The 23,192-nt window shown below is 59.9% G+C and overlaps 4 protein-coding genes across 10 annotated transcripts; 1 reads left to right on the top strand and 3 right to left on the bottom strand.

Annotated features, from left to right (window-relative positions):
- Nucleotides 1-945: 945 nt before the first annotated feature.
- CD320 (CD320 molecule) lies at nt 946-4,655 on the bottom strand. Its single transcript, XM_084302812.1, has 4 exons — nt 4,173-4,655; nt 3,055-3,132; nt 2,549-2,700; nt 946-2,170 (listed from the first exon to the last, which is right to left on the bottom strand). Exons 1-4 carry the CDS (start codon nt 4,612-4,614, stop codon nt 2,147-2,149), a joined length of 696 nt encoding a protein of 231 aa, XP_084158938.1. The 5' UTR covers nt 4,615-4,655; the 3' UTR covers nt 946-2,146.
- Nucleotides 4,656-6,206: 1,551 nt separating this feature from the next.
- NDUFA7 (NADH:ubiquinone oxidoreductase subunit A7) lies at nt 6,207-7,478 on the bottom strand. Its single transcript, XM_084302821.1, has 4 exons — nt 7,401-7,478; nt 7,271-7,320; nt 6,752-6,901; nt 6,207-6,474 (listed from the first exon to the last, which is right to left on the bottom strand). The coding sequence occupies exons 1-4, from the start codon at nt 7,449-7,451 to the stop codon at nt 6,378-6,380; spliced, it is 348 nt and encodes a 115-aa protein (XP_084158947.1). The 5' UTR covers nt 7,452-7,478; the 3' UTR covers nt 6,207-6,377.
- A 90-nt stretch (nt 7,479-7,568) lies between these two features.
- Nucleotides 7,569-8,218, top strand: RPS28 (ribosomal protein S28). Its single transcript, XM_084302826.1, has 4 exons — nt 7,569-7,624; nt 7,706-7,753; nt 7,829-7,955; nt 8,093-8,218. The coding sequence occupies exons 1-3, from the start codon at nt 7,586-7,588 to the stop codon at nt 7,949-7,951; spliced, it is 210 nt and encodes a 69-aa protein (XP_084158952.1). The 5' UTR covers nt 7,569-7,585; the 3' UTR covers nt 7,952-7,955; nt 8,093-8,218.
- A 1,719-nt stretch (nt 8,219-9,937) lies between these two features.
- Nucleotides 9,938-21,262, bottom strand: KANK3 (KN motif and ankyrin repeat domains 3). 7 transcript variants are annotated; one of them, XM_084302777.1, is made up of 11 exons: nt 21,113-21,262; nt 16,247-16,321; nt 14,115-15,929; nt 13,934-14,033; nt 13,596-13,814; nt 13,016-13,103; nt 12,562-12,781; nt 12,300-12,442; nt 11,873-12,073; nt 11,697-11,792; nt 9,938-11,417 (listed from the first exon to the last, which is right to left on the bottom strand). In XM_084302777.1, exons 2-11 carry the CDS (start codon nt 16,281-16,283, stop codon nt 11,364-11,366), a joined length of 2,973 nt encoding a protein of 990 aa, XP_084158903.1. In that variant the 5' UTR covers nt 16,284-16,321; nt 21,113-21,262; the 3' UTR covers nt 9,938-11,363. The 7 variants fall into 7 exon arrangements, with proteins under 7 accessions (XP_084158903.1, XP_084158898.1, XP_084158899.1 ...); XM_084302772.1 differs by having other exon boundaries at nt 9,938-11,420; XM_084302773.1 differs by having other exon boundaries at nt 9,938-11,420; nt 21,001-21,262.
- Between the last annotated feature and the right edge of the window lie 1,930 nt (nt 21,263-23,192).

A 23,192-nucleotide genomic window follows, 5' to 3' on the forward strand; every position in this document is an offset into this window, starting at 1 on the left:
GCCCAGAAAGCCAACCGTATCCTGGGCTGCATCAAAAGCAGCGTGGGCAGCAGGGCGAGTGACTTCAAAATGCAGAGACCCGAAGCACAAAGCTGCTATCAGGCTGAAGGGCAGCTCAGAAGCCAGAACTGAAGTCTTTGAGCCTGGAGATTAGGGCAATAAAAAAGCTTCTGGCATGGGACAGAGGAAGGGAAATGACTGTCTCAGATACGCTCCAAGTTTTTGAACAAGGCCCATAAACAGAGGCTTTTTTCCAAGCTTGAAACACGCAGAGATCAGTAAGCCAAGCCTGGAGACCTCACAGTGGGAAGAGGCTGCCCCTCTGAAGCTCACACACCAGCCTCGCTTCCCATGGCACGCAGCAAGCGGCTCTGCCCAGCCTAACGGGACAGCCTCAGCTCAACAGCTCACGCTAAGAGGATGATCGGGGACAGGCTGGTGACAGCTGACCCCTGCCACCACAAGCCAGGCAGCTATCGCAGGACCAGCCCTCCCTCAGCCCTGTCCTGCCAGGGTTTCTGAAGCACCTTCCCGCTCTGATGGAAAAGGAACGAGCTGATGCAGTCTCGATTTCCCACCTTGCTCTTGTCCAAGCCTCTCCTTTGGCACCTGTTCTGCAGTAGCACCCCAGTGCAAGTGCCAGCTGCGTTTCCCACGCCCACCCACTCCATTCTCTCTCCTCCAGGCCTGTATTTCACATTCCCAGTACAGGTGGTGTGTGTTGCAGTCTCCTCGGGGCCACGCAGACTTGGCAGCACCTGCCTCCCCTGTCTGCCCACGCCAATCCACTCTCCCCCTGCCCTCTTTCCCAGGACACAATTCAGAACTGATACAGGTCCCAGTCTCCCAATTACAGAATTTGAACAAACCCAATAAAAAAAAAAACACACACACACACAAAAAAAAACACAAATTGAGATGTCATTACAGTTTCAAGTTCTTTATTTTCCTGTGTCATTCACCAACAGCTATCTCCAATTGTCCCTATGGAAACAGAGACAAGGTTGTGTGTCCCCTTGCAAGTGACCTCTTGGTACTAAAAATAACCGTTCTGGCATAGCCCAGTACTCCACTGCCTCATATAGCAGTTTCTCACATGAGTTACAGCTGCACGCTTGCACACTATCCAAGAGCAAGCTCTAAGGGTGATGACGAGAGTTTGCGTGGGAAGCCAGGTTCTCACCTCAAGGCACAGAATGCAACAGACAAGGCAGCAGCTTTTTGTCTTTTACACACATTAAGCACTTGTGCAAGAAATACATGGGAGAGGTCAGTGCTGAGTTAGAGGCACTGGTCAGTTATCTCTGATACTGTCAGTTCTCAAAAGCGCACACTGAGCCAGTCACAAACAGTTGTGCGTGCCACAAAGCAGAGGCAACAGCATTTGACACAAGACACCGGTTATTTCAAGCTGAAAACAAAAGACACCAGACACTCAGAACCTCCAGCAAAAGAGGCCTACGGATGACAGCTCTAACATTAGAGAAACAACATTCAGAACTCAGCACTGGGGTGAAGGTGCTGCTCTGCAGGGGGCGAGATCCGTGCTGGCAGGGAGCGTGCTGAGGTGCTGCCTGCCCCGTGCTGTCTGGGGGTGACGCAGGGCTCAGGTGGACAGGAAGATTTTCAGCTTTCATCCCTGCAGTTGGACAGTGCGTTGGGTTGAGCAGCATCGAAACACCAGCGTGAACACAGAGTGCACATCTGAGCTGTGCGGATTCAGTGAGCTCCTACTCAAAAGGGTGAGAAAACTTCCACTCCCCGACACCTGACAAAATCCAGGCAGAAGAAGGGGGCAGGCAACAAAAGGCTCTTGTTTGGAAGTGGAAGAAAACAGTAGCACCTGGCACCGCACCTCCAGTCTCAAGGAGAATAAAGTCTTTGGGTCAAAGGCCACGCTGATGTGAAGCCGTGTTAACAATCCTTGTAGGCAAGAACAATGAGGGAATTTGTCACCTTAATGAGGGGTGATTGCACAGCACCAGGGAAGGTCCTGTTCAATTTCCAGTGCAAAAGTAGTTGCACAACCTCAGACCCATTTCCAAGGAGAGCGTGCTAGTGTAATAACAAACCAGATTGGAGAGCTTAATGTGTAAGTTCAGTCAGCTTCTGTCATGAGTGAGAGGGAAATGAACTTAGTCCCATCTTATCGCTTCGCAGCAAAAGATCCCTGTTACAGGAAAAGAAACACCTGGTTATTGCAGTCCTTTTGGCCAGAAATCTGGTGTTACTTCAGTTTGTATGGAGTGGAAGAAGAAAATCCACAACAGAAAATTAGTATCTTTGCATAAGTGCTACTGAAAGGAGCCAGCATTTTCTCAGATTCGGTTGTGCAATGACCCCTGCAGTCAAACAGGAGTCCTCATGCCTGGTTGTGAGGAAAGAAGGGACGGGGAGAGTTCTGCTGCTTCAGGGCAAACAAAGCCCGAGCATGTGGCTGACCAGCAGCAGGGAGAACTGGGAAGGGCTACCCCGGAGGGGGAAGCTCTAGAGGGCAAGGTGGCATTTCTCCCTCACACACAGTACATGTGGGGTGCAAGGAACGTACCTTCCAGGAAAATAAGCCTGCCTGGCTCTTGTCAGATATCAACTGTTCCTCAGTTGATGCTTCTTCAAGACTGAAGATGTCAGACCTGCTTTTTGCTTTGGACTGGGCCCATGCAACGATACCACCCACAGCTACCAGGCAGCTCAGGAGCACTAAAGAGAAGAGTGCACAAGCAGAGAACCACTCACTGCACCTGGTGCGGACATCAGCACCAGGCTCTGATGCTCAACAATCAGAGATCAGCATCTTCCTCAAGGATAATGGACAGCCAGCATGGAAGTGTTAGTGCCAGACCGCATGAAACAAGATGCCTTTCCAAGGGGAAGGCACAGTTTGTCCAAATCAGAGCTCCAGAAGTGCTCAAGCCATGGTGTACAGCCTTCCCTAAGCCTCCAAGCCCAGAGAACACAGCTACTGATGCTGGTCTGGAATAAATGTCATTAGGAAAGTCAGTTATAGCCTAACCCAGAGCCAAAACCACGTGCGGCACTTTAAGCCTCACATACCTGCAATAATCAACACCCACGTGCAGCCTTGACTCCTTGATGGCAGAGTGTGCCCAGGCACAGGGGTAGTTGAAGCCTCTGTGATGAAAAAAACAAGTCCATCAGGTTTCCTTAAGAAATTCACCTTAAGATCAGCGTTCAGAGCAGCCTCCAGTCCAAACCTGACTGAGCTCCCAGTTTACCCTATGTGTGCCAACAGGTTCGTATTGCTTGAAGCAAAGCCTTATCTCCTGTTACTATGATTAGTCCACACAATAGGAAAGCTAGGAGATTTTCCTCACCCCTCTTAGACAGGTTAGGGTAAGAGGACAGAAGGCCAATAAAGAAAGCAACCAGTGTTGGTGGACGAGAAGTTCAACATGAGCCAGCAACGTGCCTGCAGCCCAGAAAGCCAACCGTATCCTGGGCTGCATTAAAAGCAGCATGGCCAGTAGGGCAAGGGAGGGGATTGTCCCCCTCTGCTCTGCTCTTGTGAGACCCCACCGGGAGCCCTGTGTTCAGCTCTGGGGCCCCCAGCACAAGAAGGGCAGGGACATATTAGAGCGAGTCCAGAGGAAGGCCTCTAGGATGATCAAGGGGCTGGAGCAGCTCTGCTATGAGGACAGGTTGAGGGAGCTGGGGGTGTTCAGCCTGGAGAAAAAAAAGCTCTGGAGAGAACTTACAGTGGCCTGCCAGTATGAGGCATCAGGTACCCCCAGCACCTAAGCTGTGGATGCCCCATCAATGGAAGCATTCAAGGCCAGGCTGGATGAGGCTCTGAGCAACCAAATTTAGGGGTTGGTGTCCCTGCCCATGGCTGGGGTAGGAACCAGAGGGTCTTTAAGGTCCCTTCCAACCCAAGCCATTCTGTGATTCTCTGCCTTCCCTCAGCACAGCCTCGTGGCAGCAGCTGGTCGCATCCAGAGCCACATCCTGAGGAAGAAACCTCTCCAGAGGCGCTTCCCGAGGGAGCCCTGAGGAGCTGAGCACCGGCTGCCGGGAAGGAAGCTGGGGGGGGGCTCCCTCCGCCCCAAACACAAACAGCGCCCGGGGCCCACTGCCATGACCGGGACAACCCCTGAGGGGCCAACACCTCTGGAACGGGGCCCGGCTCCCCCCTCGGCCCAGCCCCTCCTCACCTGTGCCGCCGGCCCCGGGCCCCGCCGGGCTCCCGCTGGCCTCGCAGCCCAGCTCGTCACGCTCGTCCATGCAGTCGGGGTGGCCGTCGCAGATCCACTCTCGGGGGAAGCACTCCCCGTGCGGCTCCTCGCAGCGGAACAGCCCCGGGGCGCAGCCCGAGGGGTCGGGGCTGGGGCTGGGGCTGAGGGGAGCCGCCAGAGCCCAGCCGGCCCCAGCCCCGTCCCCGTCCCCCCCTGAGGCGAGGCCCCCGCAGCCCGCGCACCTGAGCCGCCGGCGGCGCCAGCCAATGAGAGCCGAGGGCGTGCGCGGGGAGCGGGCGGCGGGAGCCAATGGGGAGGAGGGGAGCGAGGCGCGGCTGGGCCCCGCCCGCCCGCTCCCGCTGCTCCCGGGCAGCAGCAGCAGCAGGAGCAGGGGGAGCAGCGCAAGCAGCACCCGCGCCATGCCGCTGCCACCGCTGCAAGCAGAGCCCGCCGCTGCTGCCACGCGCCTATAAAGCGGGCCGCGTGCGGCGGCACGGCGCATGCGCGCAGCCTCCGCCCCCTCCGCAGCGGCAGTGGCGCGCGACCTTCAGGCGGCCCCGCCCCCCTCAGCAGCCCCTCAGTGCCCGCCTCAGAGGCGGGGGGGGTGGGGGGAGCTCCGCCCGTCAGCGCCTCAGCGGCCTGAGGGCTGTTTCCTCCCGACCTCTAATCTAAATCTCGCCTCTTTTAGCCTAAAGGCATTCAAACTTGCCCTATCGCTATCTCCCAAAAAAGTTGCTATCTTTTCATCTTTTCACCTCGTGTTCAGGTTTCATGAGGTCCCCGTGGGCTTTTCATAAAGTTTCCAGGTCCCTCTGGATGCCATCCCTTCCTTCTCCTCTGTCAGCTGCACCACTCAGCTCGCTGCCACCTGCAAACTTGCTGAGGGTGCACTTGATCCCTTTTATCTGTGTCACTGTTATAGATATTAAACAGCCCCAGTCCCAGGACAGACCCTTGAGGGACACCACTCAACACCAGACTCCACCTGGACACGGAGCCATTGACCACTCTCTGGGTGAGACCTTCAAGCCAGTATCTACTGAATGGTCCACCCTTCAAATCCACCTCTCTCCAATTTGGAGATAAGGATGCCATGTCAAAGGCCTTACAGAAGTCCAAGGGGGATGACATCGGTCAGTCTTCCCTTGTCAACTGTATGATTTTTTAAGCTGTTGGCTGGTCCTGTCAAGACAGCGGGATACAACTAATGCGCCCAGCCAACTGACTTCGCAGACTCGGCATAACCCTGTCAGCAATCTTCCAGCATCTTCTAGCAGCTGCAGGAAAATCGATATACTTGCTGTAGAATAATCAGCAGAGCTCATGGCAACATGTCGTGGTTTAACCTTCTAACTGAAACCAGGACACAACACCACAGCACAAGCCTGGCAAATCAGCTGTCCCTGGGGAAGGGCAGGACCTGGCTGCTCTGTGGTTGAAATGTGTGTCATTGCAGCAGGGCAGGCGGAGCAGGGGACCAGGTGCTTGCTGCATGAGCCAGAAATGATCTTCGCTGCTGACTGACTGGTAACAACTGGCCTGGGAAGTGAGAGTAAGCAGCTGGATTCCTTTGAACCAACACACACAAAGTATCACAAAGAGCTTGGCATGCTACAAAGCCAAGCTTTAGACCAAAATCTGTATCAAGCATTTTTCACAGATCACAGCCTCAAGGGAGCAGTGGCAGGATGAACTGATGGACGCTAAAACCATCCTGAGGATGACTGAGGCAGACAGGAACCAAACAGTGCCATCAACTGGTTAATGTTTCTTACCAGAAAATAAAATCATCAGGTCCTTTGCAGCTCCAGGCATGCTTTGTTCAGCTCTGACCTTCAGTGATATTCCAGCTGTGCTTCTGGGTCTCGTCTTGGAGCAGTTGAGGCCACAGACAGCATATAAATCCACGAAGCCCAAGCTCCATTTCTATACTATCTTACTATTCCCTCAAGAAAACTTTACACCCAAAACGCTGTTAAAATAATTTGAACGATTCAAACAGGACAGGTAAAATGGGAGGATAATTACAACTTTAAATGCATTTATTAGTCATACATCAGCAAAACTTAATATATGTGGATAAGTTCCATCCAGCATCATTGCACCCAAATCCACTGCAGGCTTACCCATCAGAGTACTGCTTTTTCATGAACCAACATCTGTACATCCAGCCTTATTAATTTCTCACAAATAGGGCTGGTCTTTTGAGATTTCCCACTTCTTAATTGGTGGCCCTGGTGTCACTGGCTTTTTCTCAGCTGTTGTCACTGTAGTGCCCGAACTGGGATAGAAAAAGGAAGAGAGAAGAAGTTTTAACAGTGCTCAGACTAAATTGAGTGTTGCTTTTTTTAACGCCAAAAGTCAATTTCCAGTCAACTCATTTATTTATTCAAGAGAAGACAAGTACAAAGAATTAGCTCAGCCTTCTTCTAATCTATAAGTCAATGTTGCTTATTGAAAGAATTCCGTGTTTTTGGTACAAACCACACAAGGCTCAAACCTGCTCATGCTGAGCAGTGTCAGGAGCAGAGCTGGAGGACAGACCAGGTCAGACCTACCTGCTGGCCTGAGCCCCTGCAGCGAGGGTTTTCTGCGTCGACGCAACCACAATAGGAGGGAAGGTCTCTCGGCGCCCGTCCCGCGTGCAGTAATAGTTATTTGCAAACTTGTGGCTAGGACCCACCGGGAGCCGAGGCGGCGGCTGGGATCTGGAGGGGAAAAGTTTAAGGACTTCAACACGTCAGTGGGTGCCAGGGGAGCTCCGTGCTACGCGACACTGGTGCTGCAGTACCGCATACGGGTCAGGCAGGGGCTGCGAGGTGTCCAGGACAACCAGAAGGCCTGACATGAACATGTTATACACGAATGCTGTTATACACGAACGCTGTTATACAGCAATGCCCCGGGCACCCTGACCGGGTTGGCAGCATCCCTGCCGCAGCAGGTGGCTGGGGCCGGCTGGCCTGAGGTTCCTGCCGACCCTGTGGCTGTGGCCGTACGGAGCGGCCCCCTCAGCCCCCCGGTGCCCGCGCAGAGCCCCCTGCCCTCAGGGGCTGGGGCCGCAGCACCCCCGGTACCTCTTAGAGATCTCCGTGTAGCGCAGCTGCAGCTTGGCCTGGAGGTCCCGCTGCAAGGCAAGGCGACAACGTCTCAGGAGATGAAGGCGGCGGCCACCCCCAGCCCCCCCGGCCCCGCGGCCGCCCTCACCCCCGCCGCGAAGTTGCGGAGCCGCTGGATGATGCGGGTGGCCGTCGCCATCTTGGCCGCTGTGAAGGGCAGGGCGGGGCGGGGCGGGGCGAGGCGCGCGGGGCACGCCGGGTCTCGCGAGACTTGGAGGCTATATAAGGAGGAGCGGGAGCGGCACCGCCCCCTTCCTGTCCCGCGGAGCCGCCATGGACACGAGCCGCGTGCAGCCCATCAAGCTGGCCAGGGTGCGGGGTGGGAGCGGGATGGCGCTGGGCTGCGGGCTGTGGGCTGGGGCTGTGGGCTGACGCCGTGCTCTCTGCCCGCAGGTGACCAAGGTGCTGGGCCGGACCGGTTCCCAGGGGCAGTGCACGCAGGTGAGTGGGTCCGGCCGGGTGGCGGTGCCGCCGCTAGGCCGCGCCGGGCCGTGCTGAGGCCGCTTCGTGCCGCAGGTGCGCGTGGAGTTCATGGACGACACGAGCCGCTCCATCATCCGCAACGTGAAGGGCCCGGTGCGAGAGGGCGATGTCCTCACCCTGCTGGAGTCCGAGCGTGAGGCCCGAAGGCTGCGCTGAGCCGGTGGGTGCCCCCTTCCCCCGTGCTGAGCCGGTGAGCGCCGCATTCTCCCTGGCACTGCCCGGCCCTGCTGCCCCCCAAGTGGCAGAGGGAGGATGCTGTGCTCCCAGGCAGACACAGGCTCTGCTGTTCCTTTTCAGGTGCTGAAGACTTGTCCCATGTACTCGGAGCCACCAGCATGCATCATCTCAGCTGGACGTGGGGCACAGATGGAGAGGAGCGTGGCGTTTGTGGTGTTCACACAATAAAGGTTTTTTTTTCCAGTACTCCTTTGTCCAGGACTCACTGAGTGTGTGAATGTTCTGGTGTATGCACCTGCATTTTGTTGTTCGGCTCAGTCAGACAAAAATGCACCCTGCTTATGACAGGGGCTACACATGAGGCCTTCCTCTTGACATATCTGTGTTCTTGTGTCTTTGTTAACTTGTCACTTGCAGCAAAAATAATTTATTGTTTTGATTACAACGATATTAATTCTGACAGGTGTTTTTCTGTGTTACCAGCAGAGTGGCACTGGTACACCTGATGGACTTCTGTGGAGTCTGATAAGTCAAAAGTCAAACTTCATACCAGTTTGAAAAGTGGCTGCCTGCTGCTTCTGTTTTTCTGACCTCAGTAAGCTATTCTATAAATGCTACTATAAATATAACTGCTTGCTGTCTTCCCTGGCAGTCGCCCACGAAGAGCACTCATCTCTCTCCCCTTAGAGGAGTTGGTAAATCAATCTCACTCACTTTCTTCTCAGCTTTCCCTTCCACCACAAGATCAGCTAGAAGAGTTATTTTAGGCTACTATATAAATGTAGAGGTAAGACTGTAAGGGTTTGGAATCAGTCTGAGAAATGCCACAGTTTAGGAGGTGGTTTTTAAGACTTTGCCCCTGTGGCAAACTAGCATTTTCTACCAAGTGAGAGCGATGCTGTTTTGTGATGTTTGAACTAAGCCAGGTCTGTGGCTCCCAATGCCGTGCTCACCACCATGCAGTGTCTGTCCCGCAGTGTCTGTCCCATGGGGACTGTGCCTCCTCTGATGTTCCAAACCTTATTAAGGCACTTCAGTAACAAGTGGGAATGAAGGCTTGGGAATCCCAAAGCTCAGGACAGCACTTAAGGAATTGAATGTTCAAATTGCTGAACTTAGGCAGTTAGCGAGGGTTGTTCAAGGCTGGCATTGAAGGAGAATTTGTAATTCTTTTTCCTTCCTGCAAGTGGCAGCTGTGCCCTGGTCAGACCTGTGATTTTTATGGTCTGGAGAAGGCAGTCGTTGGGGACGTGCTTGTGTTGTTGCTTGACCCAGCTCTTGATTCCTTTGTGGTGTCGCTTTAGTTTCAGAGCATAGGGTGCACCTCTTACCCTGGTTCTGGTGACAGAGCCCTCAGTTCTGAATGCAAGGAGAAGCCCACCTTGGAGTTTACTTCTCTGCCTGCTGTTTTCTCCCAGCACAGCTTTGGCAGTGAGCAGGGAGCCTCAGTGCTCTGGACAGGGGGCAGTGCAGGGCTGCCAGACGTGAGCAAGGTGTGAGGCATCAGCTGTGAATCAGCAGCAGCTGGGGGTGAATTTGCAGTGAGGTGGCTCGGAGCAGCTGTTGCCCTTCTCAGCTGTCCCTGTGTGCTCGGTGTACCCTCAGCCATGTGTGAAGGAGGTCACCCTGCATCCCTGCTGCTGGATGATTGCTCTCTAACAAAGCAGCTGAACAGCATCAACAGCAGGGCAAAACAGAGTGAAGGGGGGTCCAGTGCCTTGCTTGGTCCCATGAAGTGAAACAGGCCAGAAGGTGCCACCTCATGGTACCTGAATCCAGTTCCTAGCTCTGGAGCAGTTCAGCTGGAAGAAAATGATGGATTTAACCAGTAGGGAATGGGTTGAAATGCTGGTGAGTGCTCAGGGCCAGGGCTGTGCCCAGGCTGTCCCTCTGCCGAAGCTGTTCTGGGGGTTTTAGCTTGACTCAAACAAGGAGGCAGGAGACTGCTGGTGGTCATTGTGATATTTCAAAATAATTTTACTTGAAGTTTTATTTATCTTAAAAATAAACATCAATATTAAAATGTCAGTAAACAAACCTGTGAAAACCAAAGCAGTGAGTATGGAATACATACAGAGCAGCGCAAAGAGAGAGTGGCTGTGAGCATCTTGTGTTAACTTCAGTGCAAAGCTGAAAAAGGACGAGGACAGCGGCACGTTGCCCAAAGGTTTCTTGGGGAGCATTTCCCAGCAGAGAGAATGGCTCAGACAAGGTCTGCGTGGTGTGAAAGTGAGGGAGGATGAGCTGAGGAGTAGGAGGAGCTGCGACAGGGGTCACCTTTGTGAAGGAGTCAGAGAGTGCAGCCTGCTTCACGTGCAAAACCCTTTTTTTTTTTTTTTTTTTTTTTTCTCCCAGTTCTTAAAGCTTACCTTGTCTGTTCCCACCCTGCCTGGCACACACACACACACAGACACACACGTGCTCTGACATACGCGTCCATCTCCGCAGGCCCTAGGCTTTCTCTCTCTGAGCTCTTCTTGCTGATCTCTTTTCCTGGAGCTATCCTCAGCCACCCTCCCCTTGGGGAAGGGAAGTGGGCAGAAAGGGACTTGTGAAGGCAACTCGAGCCCCTGAGCTGCTAGTAGCTGTAGGACTGCTAAAAGGAGAAGTGTTTACAAGGTGATTTTTATCTTTCCTTCTGGATCCTGTGGGGCAGCAGCTGGGCAGGCCCAGTCCCTAAACAGTTGAGGCTCTCAGTCCCCTTCTCTTTGCCTGGCTGCAGCCCCAAGCATCCAGAAGCTTTGCTCCCATTGAGCAAATCAAATCGTTGAGTGATTTCATGGTGAACTCCAGCTTTTTTGACAACACACTGTATTTTTTTTTCCTTTGTGTGCATGTGCTAGAGAAGATTCAGGTTTCTGTTGGGCAATGAAATGCCGGAGAAGATGAGCACATATTTCAGTCTGGAAATGCTCCCGTGGCAGCGTGAGCCAGCTGCTCGATGTCCCCTGCTGTCACTGCTGATGCTTGCCCTCCTGCAGCCCTGCTCCCCATCACTGGCTCTGCTGCCCTCCTGCAGCTGCTGGGAGCTGGCAATAGGAGCAGAAACCAGCTGCTACTTCTGCTGGCTTGCTTTTTTGCTGTTCCAGTGAGCTGGGGCCTTGCAGAGGGCTCCAAGGTGGCACAGCTCCAGTGATGGTGGCCGGCAGTGGAGGTCACTGGATGCTTGGCTCCTCTGTCCCTGGGAGCGAGGTGGGCACTGTGGGATGCTTCCTGCAGCAGGCAGGGCGAGCGAGGCCCAGGGACAGCGCCTGCTCTATCGCCAGGAGGATGAAAACATCTTCAGCCTCGGGGAGCAATTCGGCACACGAAGGAGCAGCAGGAGGGGGGGACATAAATTACAGCCCAGCACTGACGGCCAGCTGGCACACGGCTGGATCCAAAGCTCATTCTAATTTGCTTTCTTTGGGTTCCCGGGGCTCTTGGTGCCCACTGTTGATGTCCCCTGCTGTGGAGAGGGAAGAGTCACCAAACATCACCAGAAACCATCCAGGGGCTCCTGGTGATGGCCAGCCAGGCTGGGCCCTTGCCACCGAGGATGCGCTGAGCATCTGGCACCTGGGATTCTCTGCTCTTGCCTCTGCAACCCCTTCCTTGTGGACCCTCAGCTGCTCTCATCTGTTCCCCTGCCCACCATGGAGCCAAATCAGTGGCACGGTGCCCCCTCTGTGCCCCCTGCATGGGACAGAGCGGGTGGCAGGGGCTGGGGGGCTGCAGTACTCACGTGTGGCTGCCCCTTCCCATTCAGGTGGGCGTAGAGCAGCACAGCGATGTTGCTGTGGCCGGCCTCCAGCGCGATGGCGACGGCGTTGTTACCATCCTAAGGAGGGCAGGAGAGCGGTCGGGAAGAGCTTTGGGACCAGGAGCGGGGGGAGCACTCCTGGACCCCCAGCTCCTTACGCTGTCCACGATGGAGATGTTGCAGGCGGGCTGAGCCAGCAGCAGCTTCACCGTCTCCACGCGGCCGTGCTCACAGGCGCACATCAGCGCAGTCGAGCCCTCCTCGTCCTGCAGGTTCACGTCCGCCCCGCAGGCGAGCAGGGCTTCCACCATCTCCTGCCGTCCGTGGCTGACGGCCAGCATCAGCGCCGTCTGGCCGGCCTGCGTGACACAAGGGACGCTGCCAGGAGGGTTGTGGCACTCATCCCACTGCTGCCCCAGTGCCCACCAAGCACCGGCTTGCCCCAATGGAGCCCCGACACCCTCCCCGTGTACTGCCCCCACCAGGTCTGGGGTCCTGCCCTCAGGATGGGCTCAGGAGGCAAGCACAGCTCTGTTCACTGCCCACGAGGGGGTCAGGACGCGGTGGCCCCCATCCCACACCCACCTGGCTGGCCTTGGCGTTGACGTTGCCCATGCTGAAGAGCCTCCTGACCACGGTCATGTCGTCCTCCTGCTCGACGGCTGCCAGCGCTGCCAGCATGAGCGCCGTGTAGCCGGCCTTGTTCTGGTGGTCCACGTTACAGACCCCTGTGGGGACGGGCAGGGCCGGGGGAGGCTCAGGGTGCTGCTCCCGGGGGAGGGAAAAGGAGGGTGGCATCCTGGCAGGGGGACGTTTCTGGAGCTGTGGCAGACCTGAGGTCACCCACCCGTGTCCAGCAGCAGCTGCACGATGTGGAAGTTGGAGTGGGAGACGCTGTAGTGCAGGGCCGTGTTGCCGTTCCCGTCGGCCAGGTTCACCACGTGGGCCAGGAGGGCTGGCGAGAGCTCGGCGAAGGCCAGGAGGTGGTTGGCGACTGTGTCGGGGACGGAGGACTTCTGGCTGGACAGACGGAACCACTCCTGCAGGACCAGGCTGCTGCTGGCGAGCTGCGGGCAGCGAGCGGGGCTGAGCCTCTGCATGGCGCAAAGGCAGGACCCCAAAGCCCAGCCCGGTGCTGGGATGGCCCTGGCTCAGTCCACGGGGATTTGGGGGGTAATCTGGGACTCGTTTTGGGAATAAAAGTGTTGATCCGGGCTTCGCTGGCCCGGGGGTGCCCCCAGCTGCGGGGGGAGCCGCTGTCAGCCCAGCAGGAGCCGTGCCACCCGCAGCACCCAACTCACCACCTCCTTGCTCTTGGTGGCCCCGGGGTGGCCCAGGTGGGTCTTGACGATAAGGCAGGCCTCCCGCATCCTGGGGCTCAGCTCGAACCTGGGGGGAGCACGAGGGCAGTTGCAGCAAGGAATCCCTGGCCCCTCTGCCCCCCAAGCAAGGCCCCGAGGTCTTGTTCCTCTCCCCAATTCCTTGCGGTCCCCCCGGTGAATGTCCCCCCCATCCAGAGCCTTCCTCCCCAGGCCTGCAGCCGTGCCCCTGGGGTGTCCAGCCTACCAAAGGCAGCCTTATACGGCCGTGCTCAGACACGATCTGCCCATTTTTAGGCCGAATTTTTTCCCTTTGTTGAAAAATGCTACTGAGGGATTTTTTTTGTTGTTGATTTTTTTTTTTTTTTCCAAATTATCTCCTGTAGAAAAGAAGCAGCTGCAGCCTCGGTCTCGTGGCTTCCTTAGCAGACCCGAGACGTTGGAATGATTTTTTGCTGCCGAATGGTTTCCGCAGGAGGCGGGCGTGTTTTTCCCATCAGCTGCACCGAAACGCGGCGCAGGAGCCCTGAGCCATGCCTGGCACCTTCCCTCCGGCACTTACTTCTCCTTCACCTCGGTGGGCTCTGGCGGGGCCACGCTGGCCCCCTCACGCTCCTGCTGCTCGCCTGGCTCACTCTGGCCACCCCCGGCATCCTCCTCCTCCTCCTCCTCCGAAGTATCAGTGCCCCCCTGCTCCTCACTGTCAGAGCTGTCGGCTGAAGCCTTCTCAGAGGAGCTGTCTCCATCCTCTTCCTCCTCCTCGCTGGACGTGCTCTCGTACCTGTGCAGAGGGAGGGGGCTCAGCGATGCCCTGCGGTGGGAGCTGCCGGACCCACCGGTCCCCCCAGGGCTCCCCACTGCCCCCAGCACCGAGGGCAGACGGGAGCTCCCAGCACGTACTCCCCGTTCAGCACGCCCACGAACTGCAGGCTCTTCTTGCTGCCCTCGGCCTCGCTCCGGGGGGCACCGTCCCGCTTCTTCATGATGGACTTCAGGGCTCCTGCAGCAGAGAGCAGTGAGGGGGCAGTGAGCCAGACCCCCCCAGGGCTCCCAGGCACCCCAAACCCCTTCCCCAACTCACCGGCTGCAGGGCTGGCGGCTGCTTTGCCATCCCGTGCTGGGGACGGATCCCGGCCACCATCCACCACCTCCACAGCTGCAGCCCCAGGGGCCGGGCTGCCCAGGCACGTGTCCCCTTCTGTCACTGCCACCACCTCCGCTGCACCTTGGGGGCTGCTTGGGGTGTGCTGGCATCCGGCACCGCCAGCGCTGGGCTCCAGCTCCTTGCGTGCTGGGACGGCGGTGCCTGCATCAGCAGTGCCTGTGTCAGTGCTGGTCATGTCGTTGCTGGCCACGCTGGTGCTGGACATTTCGGTGTTGGCCTTGTTGCTGCTGGCCTTGTCGGTGCTGGCCACACTGGTGCTGGCCCTGTCAGCCTGGCTGCTTTTGTCTTCGTGCCCCGTGGCCACATCAGGCCCGACTGCCACATCCCGCCTGTCGGGGCGGCAGCCCACCCCGATGCAGGCTGTCGGCGGGCAGCACCCCACGGCCACATCCACCGTCTCCACGGCATCTCCGACCGCCTGGCTCCGCGTCACCACGGCCGCCTCCACCAGCACCTCGGCCACCTGTGGCTTGGCTGTCACCTCCTTGTCCGTGCGCCCGCGGGGCCGGCGGGCGCACACCTCCAGCCGCAGCTCCTCCAGCTCCCGCGTGGCCTCCTGCAGGTGCCCCTCCATCAGGGCAATCACCTCCTTCTGGTGCCCCACCGTCTGCTGCAGCAGCTCCAGCTCCCGCTCCGCCTCGGGGGCGAGCCCCAGCGAGGATTCGAGCACCCACACGGCTGCGTCCCGGCGCTCTGGGGCCCCGCCGCCCGGCTTGCCACTGCCCACCTGCTGGGACTGGTAGTAGAAGACGGCGTCGGCCATGGGCCGGTCCTCGCCCACGGCCACAGAGCGGCACGGCCTCTCGTCACCCCTGGGGCGGGCGGCCGTGCCCTTGCCACGGCTGCCCCGCTCTGACACGGCCAGCTTCTCCGTCAGCTTCCTCAGCTCCGCGATCTTGCTTGCTCGACCCTTTGCCGGCTCTCCTTCACACTCCAGCCCCGCTCGGGGCTGCTCCTCGCTCCCGCCGGGGCGGCTGAGCGCCTCGCCGGGCTCCCCCGACAGCTTCTCCAGAAGCCTCGCCTTCTCCTGCTGCAGCTCAGAGATCTGCATCTCCAGGAAGGGGATGGTTTTCACCTGCTCCTCCAGGTCCCGCAGCTGCCGTAAGGCTGCGGCCATCTGCTCCCGCACGTGCTGCAGCGGGGCGGCGCCGAGCCCCGCAGCCGGCGTGCTGCGCCCCGAGCTGCCAGGGCTCATCCGCGTGGAGCCCGGCTGGCCCTCGGTGCCCGCCGGCACCCATGGGTGCACCTGGCTCGGGACGCCCGGCTGCGAATGGCTCTGCTCCTGCTCTAGCCTCCTGCTCGTCTCCAGCAAGGTCTTCTCCACCTGCAGGTTTCGTGCCCAGCACTTGCGGGCAGGAGGTGGGAGCAGCCGCACGGCCGGCGGGGGAGACGTGGGGTGGGAGGTTGGCTTGCTCAGGGGCTCCGGGGGCGCCCGGCCGTGTGGGGACAGCAGCAGCGCGGTCCTGCCGTCCTCGCTGGCCGTGGAGGTGAGGGACTCGGTGGAGGTCCAGCCGCTGGTGTGGCTGCTGGGGCTGCGCAGCGTGCCGAGCTGCTGCCTGGCCCCTTTCGCCCTGCGCGGCAGCGGCACTTTCTTGAGCGTCTGGCCGCTTTCGATGTCATCGACGTATTTCAGGAAATCCAGGTCCAAGAGGAAGCCGTAGGGGGTTTCCACCGAATACGAGCTCTTCTCCCCATCGTCTTGGTCCCTGTACAAGAAGGGGCCCCCGAGATCTGCAAGACAGGCGGAGACACTTAGGGAGGGACCTGGCAGAGACGGGAGCGCTTCTCCAGCCAGGTCGTGCTGGGATTCGCAGCCTGCAGCCCCCTCGCTGTGATGCTGCTGGACAAGGACGCGGTGGATGGCCCATCCCTGGCACCTGTGGTGCCAGCAGGTGTTGCAGGGCACCTGCTCTGCTTCCGAGTTGCTGCAGGTGACGACACCCATTGGGACGGGATGGCTGAGCCCTGCTCGTCCCCTTTGCTCCTTCCCCTGTCCCCTGCCCGCAGTGGCCCTGCCAGGTCCCTGCACGCAGCTCTGGGCCCTTTACCTGGAAGGTTCTGGTTCAGGTGCGCAGGCTGAGCCATCTTCTCCCCGGGATGCCACCAACCATGGGACCATCAACCTGAAACGACAGCGGGGCCCTGTCCTGACACACCCTGCAAACCAGAGCGTCCCCAGCAACCCCAAACCGCTCCCCTGGCGCGGGTGCCCCAGCCCCGAACCCGGGGCACATCCCTGTGGCCATGCCCCGACACCAGCTGGGTCCCCTCCGAGTGCCGGCACCCGGCTGGGGCTGCTCCCAGGCAGGCGAGCCCTGCGCTGCTGGCGGGGCTGGGGATTGTTTGTACATTTAAGGAATGCTTCGCAGCCTGGGCTGGGGCGGCCACGCTGCCAGCTCCGAGGGCGCAAAGCCATGAGTCAGAGCTCGGCTGCGCTGGGGGAGCAGGCAGGGAACAGGAGCCTGCTGGAGCGGGGCACCGAGCCTTTACTGGAGCAAGTAGTTTGCCTAGGATAATGAAACCAGATGCTTCTGCAAAGCCACGCGACCGCAGGCGTCTCCCGGCACCCAGCAGTTGCTCTGCACCACGTCCACCCTCGCCACAGGGCACCCTGCGTTGCCAACCCCCCCTCCGCTGCTGACCCCCAGCCCTGGCTCCCGCCCACCCTTGGGGGCTGTTTGGTGGCCCCAGCAGGGACCTGGCTGCTTTTCCCCGAGGATACCATGGGATAGAGCACGGTGTGTGTGTGTGTAGGAGGGTTTGAAACAAGAGCTTGGTTTTCCCAGGAGCCAGGCACGCTCAGGCTGGAGGGGAGCCAGCGGGATGCCCGCCTGCAAGCCTGGCACTCAGCGCAGGGAGGCAGGCACCGCGGCGAGCACCAGCATTTCCCTTCCCCGCGGGGGAAAAAAGGTGCAAAAAGGGGCTGCAACGCTCCTGAAAACCCAACAAAAAGCGAGGAGAGGGAAATGGCAGCGCGGGCCACGGTCCAGGGGTGAGCTCACCGCCGAGGGGCTGGCAGCTGCAATTGTTCAGCTCCAACCTGCTGCATCTGGGCACTGGGGCTGCGGGAACAATATTGCCTGGTGGAAAACATTTGAGCCAAATCAAGCCCGGTGCTGGGAACATTCCTGTTCCCAGCTTCGCTGATCCCTTGCAGGAAGCAGCTGTCACTCAAGCAACGTCTGTCCCAGGAGCTCCACCGCTGGTCCCCGTGTCCCCAAGGCTCTCCGTGCCCATGCCCACCCTGCCTGGGGGTCCCTGTGCTGGGGGGGACGTGGGGACCCTCCCCACAGGGTGCTGTGCAGCTGTCAGCGGGCAGAGCATTTGGCACTGGGCTATTTTCGGCACCCTCAGGAAGAAGGCACAGGACAAGTGCCCCCGTGGGCGAGTCGGAGGAAGCTGCTGGCATGTCGAGGCCTATTTGGAGAGCAGCTCAGGGATGGTGTGAGCGGCCAGAGAGGCCCAGAGGCATCAACACCACAGAAAAGGATCAGGTCTGATCTGCCTGAGGGAAGCTGGGGATCAGCATTGCCTGGAAAACGGCACAGGGACCGCTGGCATCCACAACCGAACCTTTGGGACCGAGCATTGGGCACTTCGTTCCTCTCCCTGGCCCCACTCTGCCCCCAAGCCCAACGCCTCATTTTAACGAGTCGTAGCGAGTGACTCACTGCAAATTGCTCAGCTGGCCCCACGAGCCTCTCCCCACACAGGGATGCTCCACAATCCCACCTGGCTCACACAGCTGCGGCCCCATGCTGCCGGCCCTAGCATGCAGGGATAAGGAGCTGGGTCCAGCTGGGCAGGATCAAACCCTGGGCTCCCTGACCCCACCAACCCACCCCAGCTGATGAGTGTCCCGAGGGTGAGACAGGAGGGTCTGCCTCCTTTGGGATCTTCTCGGCAACGAGCTACCTCCGTGCTGCCACCCCATCCCGGCCTCATGCCCAACAGGCTCACGCGTCCTCCTCCTCGCTGAACTGGGGAAGCGGCCGGTGTCCTCCTGCACCAGGCCTGGTGCCCTCGGTGCAAGTTAAAAAAAAAAAGAGCCGAGGCCAGGATCGAGTCCCCACCGGGCTTCGTGCTCACCGTGGATCAAGCGGGAGGAAAAGGGAGAGCAACAGCAGCGGCCGTGCGGCCCCAAGCACGGGCGCATTTCCTCGGGGAAGCGGCCCGGCAGCTCCCTTCCGCACGCGCGACCGGGAATTGTCCTGCCTGGGGCCAAGCCAGGAAAAGCCACTGTGCTCAGCACCGCCGTGCTCAGCTCTGCACTGCAGGGGGCTGCAAGGGCCGGGCACTGCGACGCCTCCCATAAAGCTCATGGCAACGGTGCCCCTGCTCCAGCGTCGCACTCGCTGCCTTTTAGCCATCCCCTCCACGCCAGTGACCCAGGGCCTTGCCACTGGGCTGGGAGGGGAGGAGAGGAGAGCATCAGGCCAAAGTTGAGCTCTGGAGGCTCGAGAAGAGGAGCTGACACGCAGCAGTGGCGAGAGGGTTAAGTCCCCACGTCCCAGCCGTCACCTGCTGGGCTCGGCCACACAAAGCCAGCCTTGTCCCTGCGGCCGCCAGCACCGCGGCACCGGTTCAAAGAGCAGCCGCTCTCCATCTCTGCTCAAGCCAGGGCGGGGAGGACCGTGTCGGCGGCTTTGTTGCAGAAGGCTGGGTTTTGGCAGCCTCGGCCGCTCCCCTGGACACCGGGCTGGGTGCTGCCGGGTGCCTCCACACCCCTGCCGAGCCAGCGGGCACCCCCGTGCCCAGGAGGAGACGTGCCAGGACCTGGTGCTGTGCTCAAAGCACCGGTCCCGGAGATGGGAGGACCCTGTGCCATCCCAGCTCCCTTCGGAAGAAGTTAAAGCATCATTTCTGGCCCTGGCATCTCCACACAAAAGCTGGTTGGCACAAGCTGCAGTGCTGCTGGGGAGGCTCTTAAGCAAGACGGGGATGTACAAGGACTGAGTTGTCCCTGCAGAGCTGGGGCTGTGCTCTGCCCTGGTCCCATACTTGTTTTATCCCCTTGCTGTCATACTGATGCCCACAAAGGAAACTTTGGGCCAAAGTGGAGCTCCTCAGCTCGAGTACAATAAAAACCCACAGCAGGTGAGAGGCCCAGGAGCCAAGCTGGATGCTGAGCTGCACTCACGCAGCTGAGCAAGCTGACGACAGCCACCGGAGCTTAATCTACCGTCCAGGCCTGGAGAGGAATCCTGGCTCAGGACCACCCAGCACCACACCCCAGGCTGAGCCCAACCCACTGCGAGCTGCTGGCCTCATGGTCCACGAGGCGATGCTCCTCCAGTGCCAAAGCCCAGGGCCAGTGGGCGAGCGATTTTTAAGCTTTGGCCACCTCTGCACCACATCCCCTGGCGAGGGGCGCAGCGGGGCTGCTCCCCCAGCCGCACGATCCACGGGGCTGGAGCGAGGCGACCGCCCAGGGCTGGACATGCTGACGGCGCTCCCTGGCCGTCCTCCGAGCCAAAACACTGAGGTCATGAGGAATGTGAGAAGAACAGAGTCCAGAGCAGCCCCGGCCAGTGCGACTTGATTTATCTTCGCGAGGCACGTTTCCCTTGAAGCTGCGCACGGGCGATAAGCCCTGAAGCCCCAGGCTGAGGCTGTTCCAAAGTTAAAGGGAAACCACTGAGCAAGCAGGCGGCTTCCTCCGCAGCGAGAGGGCAGGAGCTGCCAGCGACCTGCTGGGATTTGGGATCCTCGCACGGAGCCGTCACAGCCCTGAGCTGGCTGTCACAGGGACACATCACCTGCGATGCCACCGCCGGTGTGGCGGGCTGGGCACATCCAGGGGGGTTTGGGTGCTCATCGCCCCTTCCCCTCAGTGCCTCTGCCCCAGCTGGATGGGACGGATGGGTCAGCCCGTGCCTGAGCCATCCGGGGCTGCAGCAGGTCCCTGGCCACACACGGGGTGGGTGTGCCTGCACTGACACAGGGACGGAGGGAGGGGAGAAAAGTTTGGTCTTCCCCACAGCCTGATTTGAGGGCTGGGCTCTTCTTTCTGGAGCTGTCGTCACCATTGCCTGGGTCGGCCGGTCGGGAGGCCAGGGAGCTACTCGGGCTCCCACCCGCTGCAGCGATGCTGGGACCTCCCCGAGCTCACACAGTGCCCGGACAGCGGGCGCACGGTTGGCTGGCCTGGGGAACGGCTCTGGGTACCCCACTGCACCTACAGGGCCCCTATAGCTCTGCTAGGAAACACCTACTGCCGGTCCTGCACCCGCATGGCAGCCCACCAGCATTTTCCACCAACACCTTCCAATTCTTTCGGGGCCAGTGACGAAGCACGGAGTGGACAACAAGCCCCGACAGCCTGCGCCCGTCCCGTGGCAGGGAGGCTGAATCCATGCTGGGTGGGCACTCAGGCACGGGCGGGGGACGGCGGCTTCCCCAAATGCGTGCGAGGGCTGAGCCCTGGCCTCGCCCTCCGAGCTGGGAGCACCCCGAGCCCTACGTGCCTGCAGCACCTGAGGAACCCCACGGCACCCATGGGTCCCTGGGACCCCAGCACCACGGGGTGCCCGCAGCCCCCCAGCACCATGGGGTACCCCCAGCACCACGGGGTGCCCCCAGCACCATGGGGTACCCCTAGCACCACGGGGTGCCCGCAGCCTCCCATCCCGGGACCCTCCTGGTTTCCCCCAGGACCTCCCCTCCCCGCAGCCCCCCCAAACCCGGGACCCCCCCGGATCCCCCCGGGACCCTCCCTCCCCTCCAGCCGCCGTTCGCCGGCCCGGCCGGGCCCCGACGGCGCGCAGCCCCCGCTCCAGCCCCGCTCCGTCTCTCTCCCTACCGGGATGCCCGGAGCCCCTCCGACACCCCCGGGGGCTCCTTTGGGGCTGCAGCAACCCTTCGGTGGGCCCCGTCCCGCCGCCGGAGCCGCTCCCGGGCCCACCGCCCCTCACCTCGGCGGGCCGAGCCGTGCCGTGCCGAGCCGTACCGAGCCGTGCCGGACCCCTGGGCTGCTCCCGAGCCCCTCCGCGGGGCCGTGCTCCCGGGCCCGGCGGCTCTGGGCTCGCAGCGCTGCCCCGCCGCAGCCGCGGGGCCGAGGGCCGAGGGCGGGCCGGCGGCGGGGCCGGGGCGGGGCGGCGGCGGGCGGGGATCGCCCCCGGCCCGACCCGGGACTGGCACCGGCCGCCGCCGCCACCGCCCGGCACCGCCCCCGGCACCGCCCCGACGGGATCCCGCTCCCCGCCTCGACGCCAGCGGGACCCCCCCGAGGTGCCCCCGGGTCCCGGTGGGATCCCGAAGCTGGGTGCCCCCCACCCTCGCCTCCCCCTTCCCCGGTTGGGGGAGCCCCGCTCTTTGCACCCCGGGGGACGAGGGGTGCCCCGAGCGCACGCAGCTTGGGCTGGGGGTCTCCCTGCCCAGCTCCCACCCCCCAGAATTGGGGACCCCCCCCCCCGTGCCGCTTGCCCTGGCCAAGCTCCCCAGGCCCAGCCCTGCCGGGGGGCTGGCAGCCTTCGTCTGGTTTTCAGGCTGCTCGTCTCCTTTTCCTGCCAGATTTCTTCCCCGCCTGCTTTGCACGCTGGCGAGGTCTGGGCCCGTTCTCCATCCCGCAGGGACCCTCGGCAGTTTCGTGCCATAAAGCCTGCCCTCGCTCTCTGCTACGGTCTGGATTCGCCTGCTGAGTCCCTCAGCACCGATTTTGTGTTTCTTTTTCCTTTCCAGCAGGATCCGTCCCCAGCTGCTGAACCCCTTGGGTATTTTTCCACGGCCGGCTCTTCCGTCATGCTGCTCACGGGAAGAGCAGGAGAAACAAGACGTGCTTCCCGACATCCCTCCCAGCTGGCAGCTTGGGGACTTCCTGACAAAAGGTTTGCATCCGGACGGAAATACCTTAATAGCCCTAATGGCTCTACCTCTCCCGACAGACACCAACCCTCTCCAGTCCATTTACATACTTGGCCTCTCCGGCATCCTGTGGTAATGAGCTGCGTGATTTCATGCCCTCATTCTGTACCCAAAGCAGGTCTAAAATAGCACCGCTCCTGATGATTCAGTGACTGCTCAACAAAGAAATCATTGGGTCCTCCGTCCCCCTGCAGCTTTCCTTCTCCATCAAGATCTGGAAAGGTGAAACCCAGCAATGAGTCAAAACCAGCCAGCGCCCACCCCCTGGCTGCACGGCTCCGTGTCCAGGTCCCTTGCTCCTGCTCTTGGACATCTGTCAAGAATTTCACCCATCGCTAAACTTTTCTTGTTTCCTCCTTGCGAATATAACAAGAAAAAAAAAAAAAAAAAAGGAAAGTTGTGGGAAAATGAGGTTGGGAAAGCGAGGTCGTCCTGCTTCTCCGAACCTTGTGAGCTGGTGCTGGAGCTGTGAGAAGAGTGGGAAGGCCTCTTACAGCCCATGGTCTCACAGGGCACGAAGACCTGGGCTGCCTGAATTTGGTGCTGGAGCGCAGAGCTGTGGTAGCTCAAAGACATTTTGAGGACAAAACACAAGAGCAGCCTTTGCCCAAGATGCCCTCCGCTGCCAGTGCGAGCTCCTGGCTTGGAGCTCTGGTGTCCAAGGGCAGTCAGCCCCGAGGGATGGTGCTTGTTTCTCACATTTGTGGTTTATGCAGAGCTCCAATGCAAGAACGCAGACAGAGGCATCCCAAGGGCCGGCCAGGGCTTTAACCACAAATCACAAATGCTTTTGGGAGGCAGCACGGGGAAAGTGCTGGGTCTGGGCAGTCAGATGGAGGAGGTTTGCCTGCAGGCTTCCCCTCGGGGCTGTGGCAGCCTGAGCCAGGACCGGTCTGAGTGGTGGCACCCGCCCGGCTGGACTGCTGGCCCCGGGCAGCAGCATCCAAACCCGTGCTTGGAGGCAAAGGGCGCTGCTGGCTTCCTTGGCTGGGCCTCACGGGGGTAAAGCCACAGCCACGCCACTGCAATGAGGGCTGGCTGGGCTTTTGTTGCTGTTACAAGGGCAGTTTTGCCAAAAGAAAAAACAACAACAACAAAAACAAAATGTTATGAGACTGGAATGTGGCAGCT

The sequence above is a fragment of the Netta rufina genome, assembly GCF_964035555.1.
Source record: "Netta rufina genome assembly, chromosome: 28".
Taxonomy (NCBI): domain Eukaryota; kingdom Metazoa; phylum Chordata; class Aves; order Anseriformes; family Anatidae; genus Netta; species Netta rufina.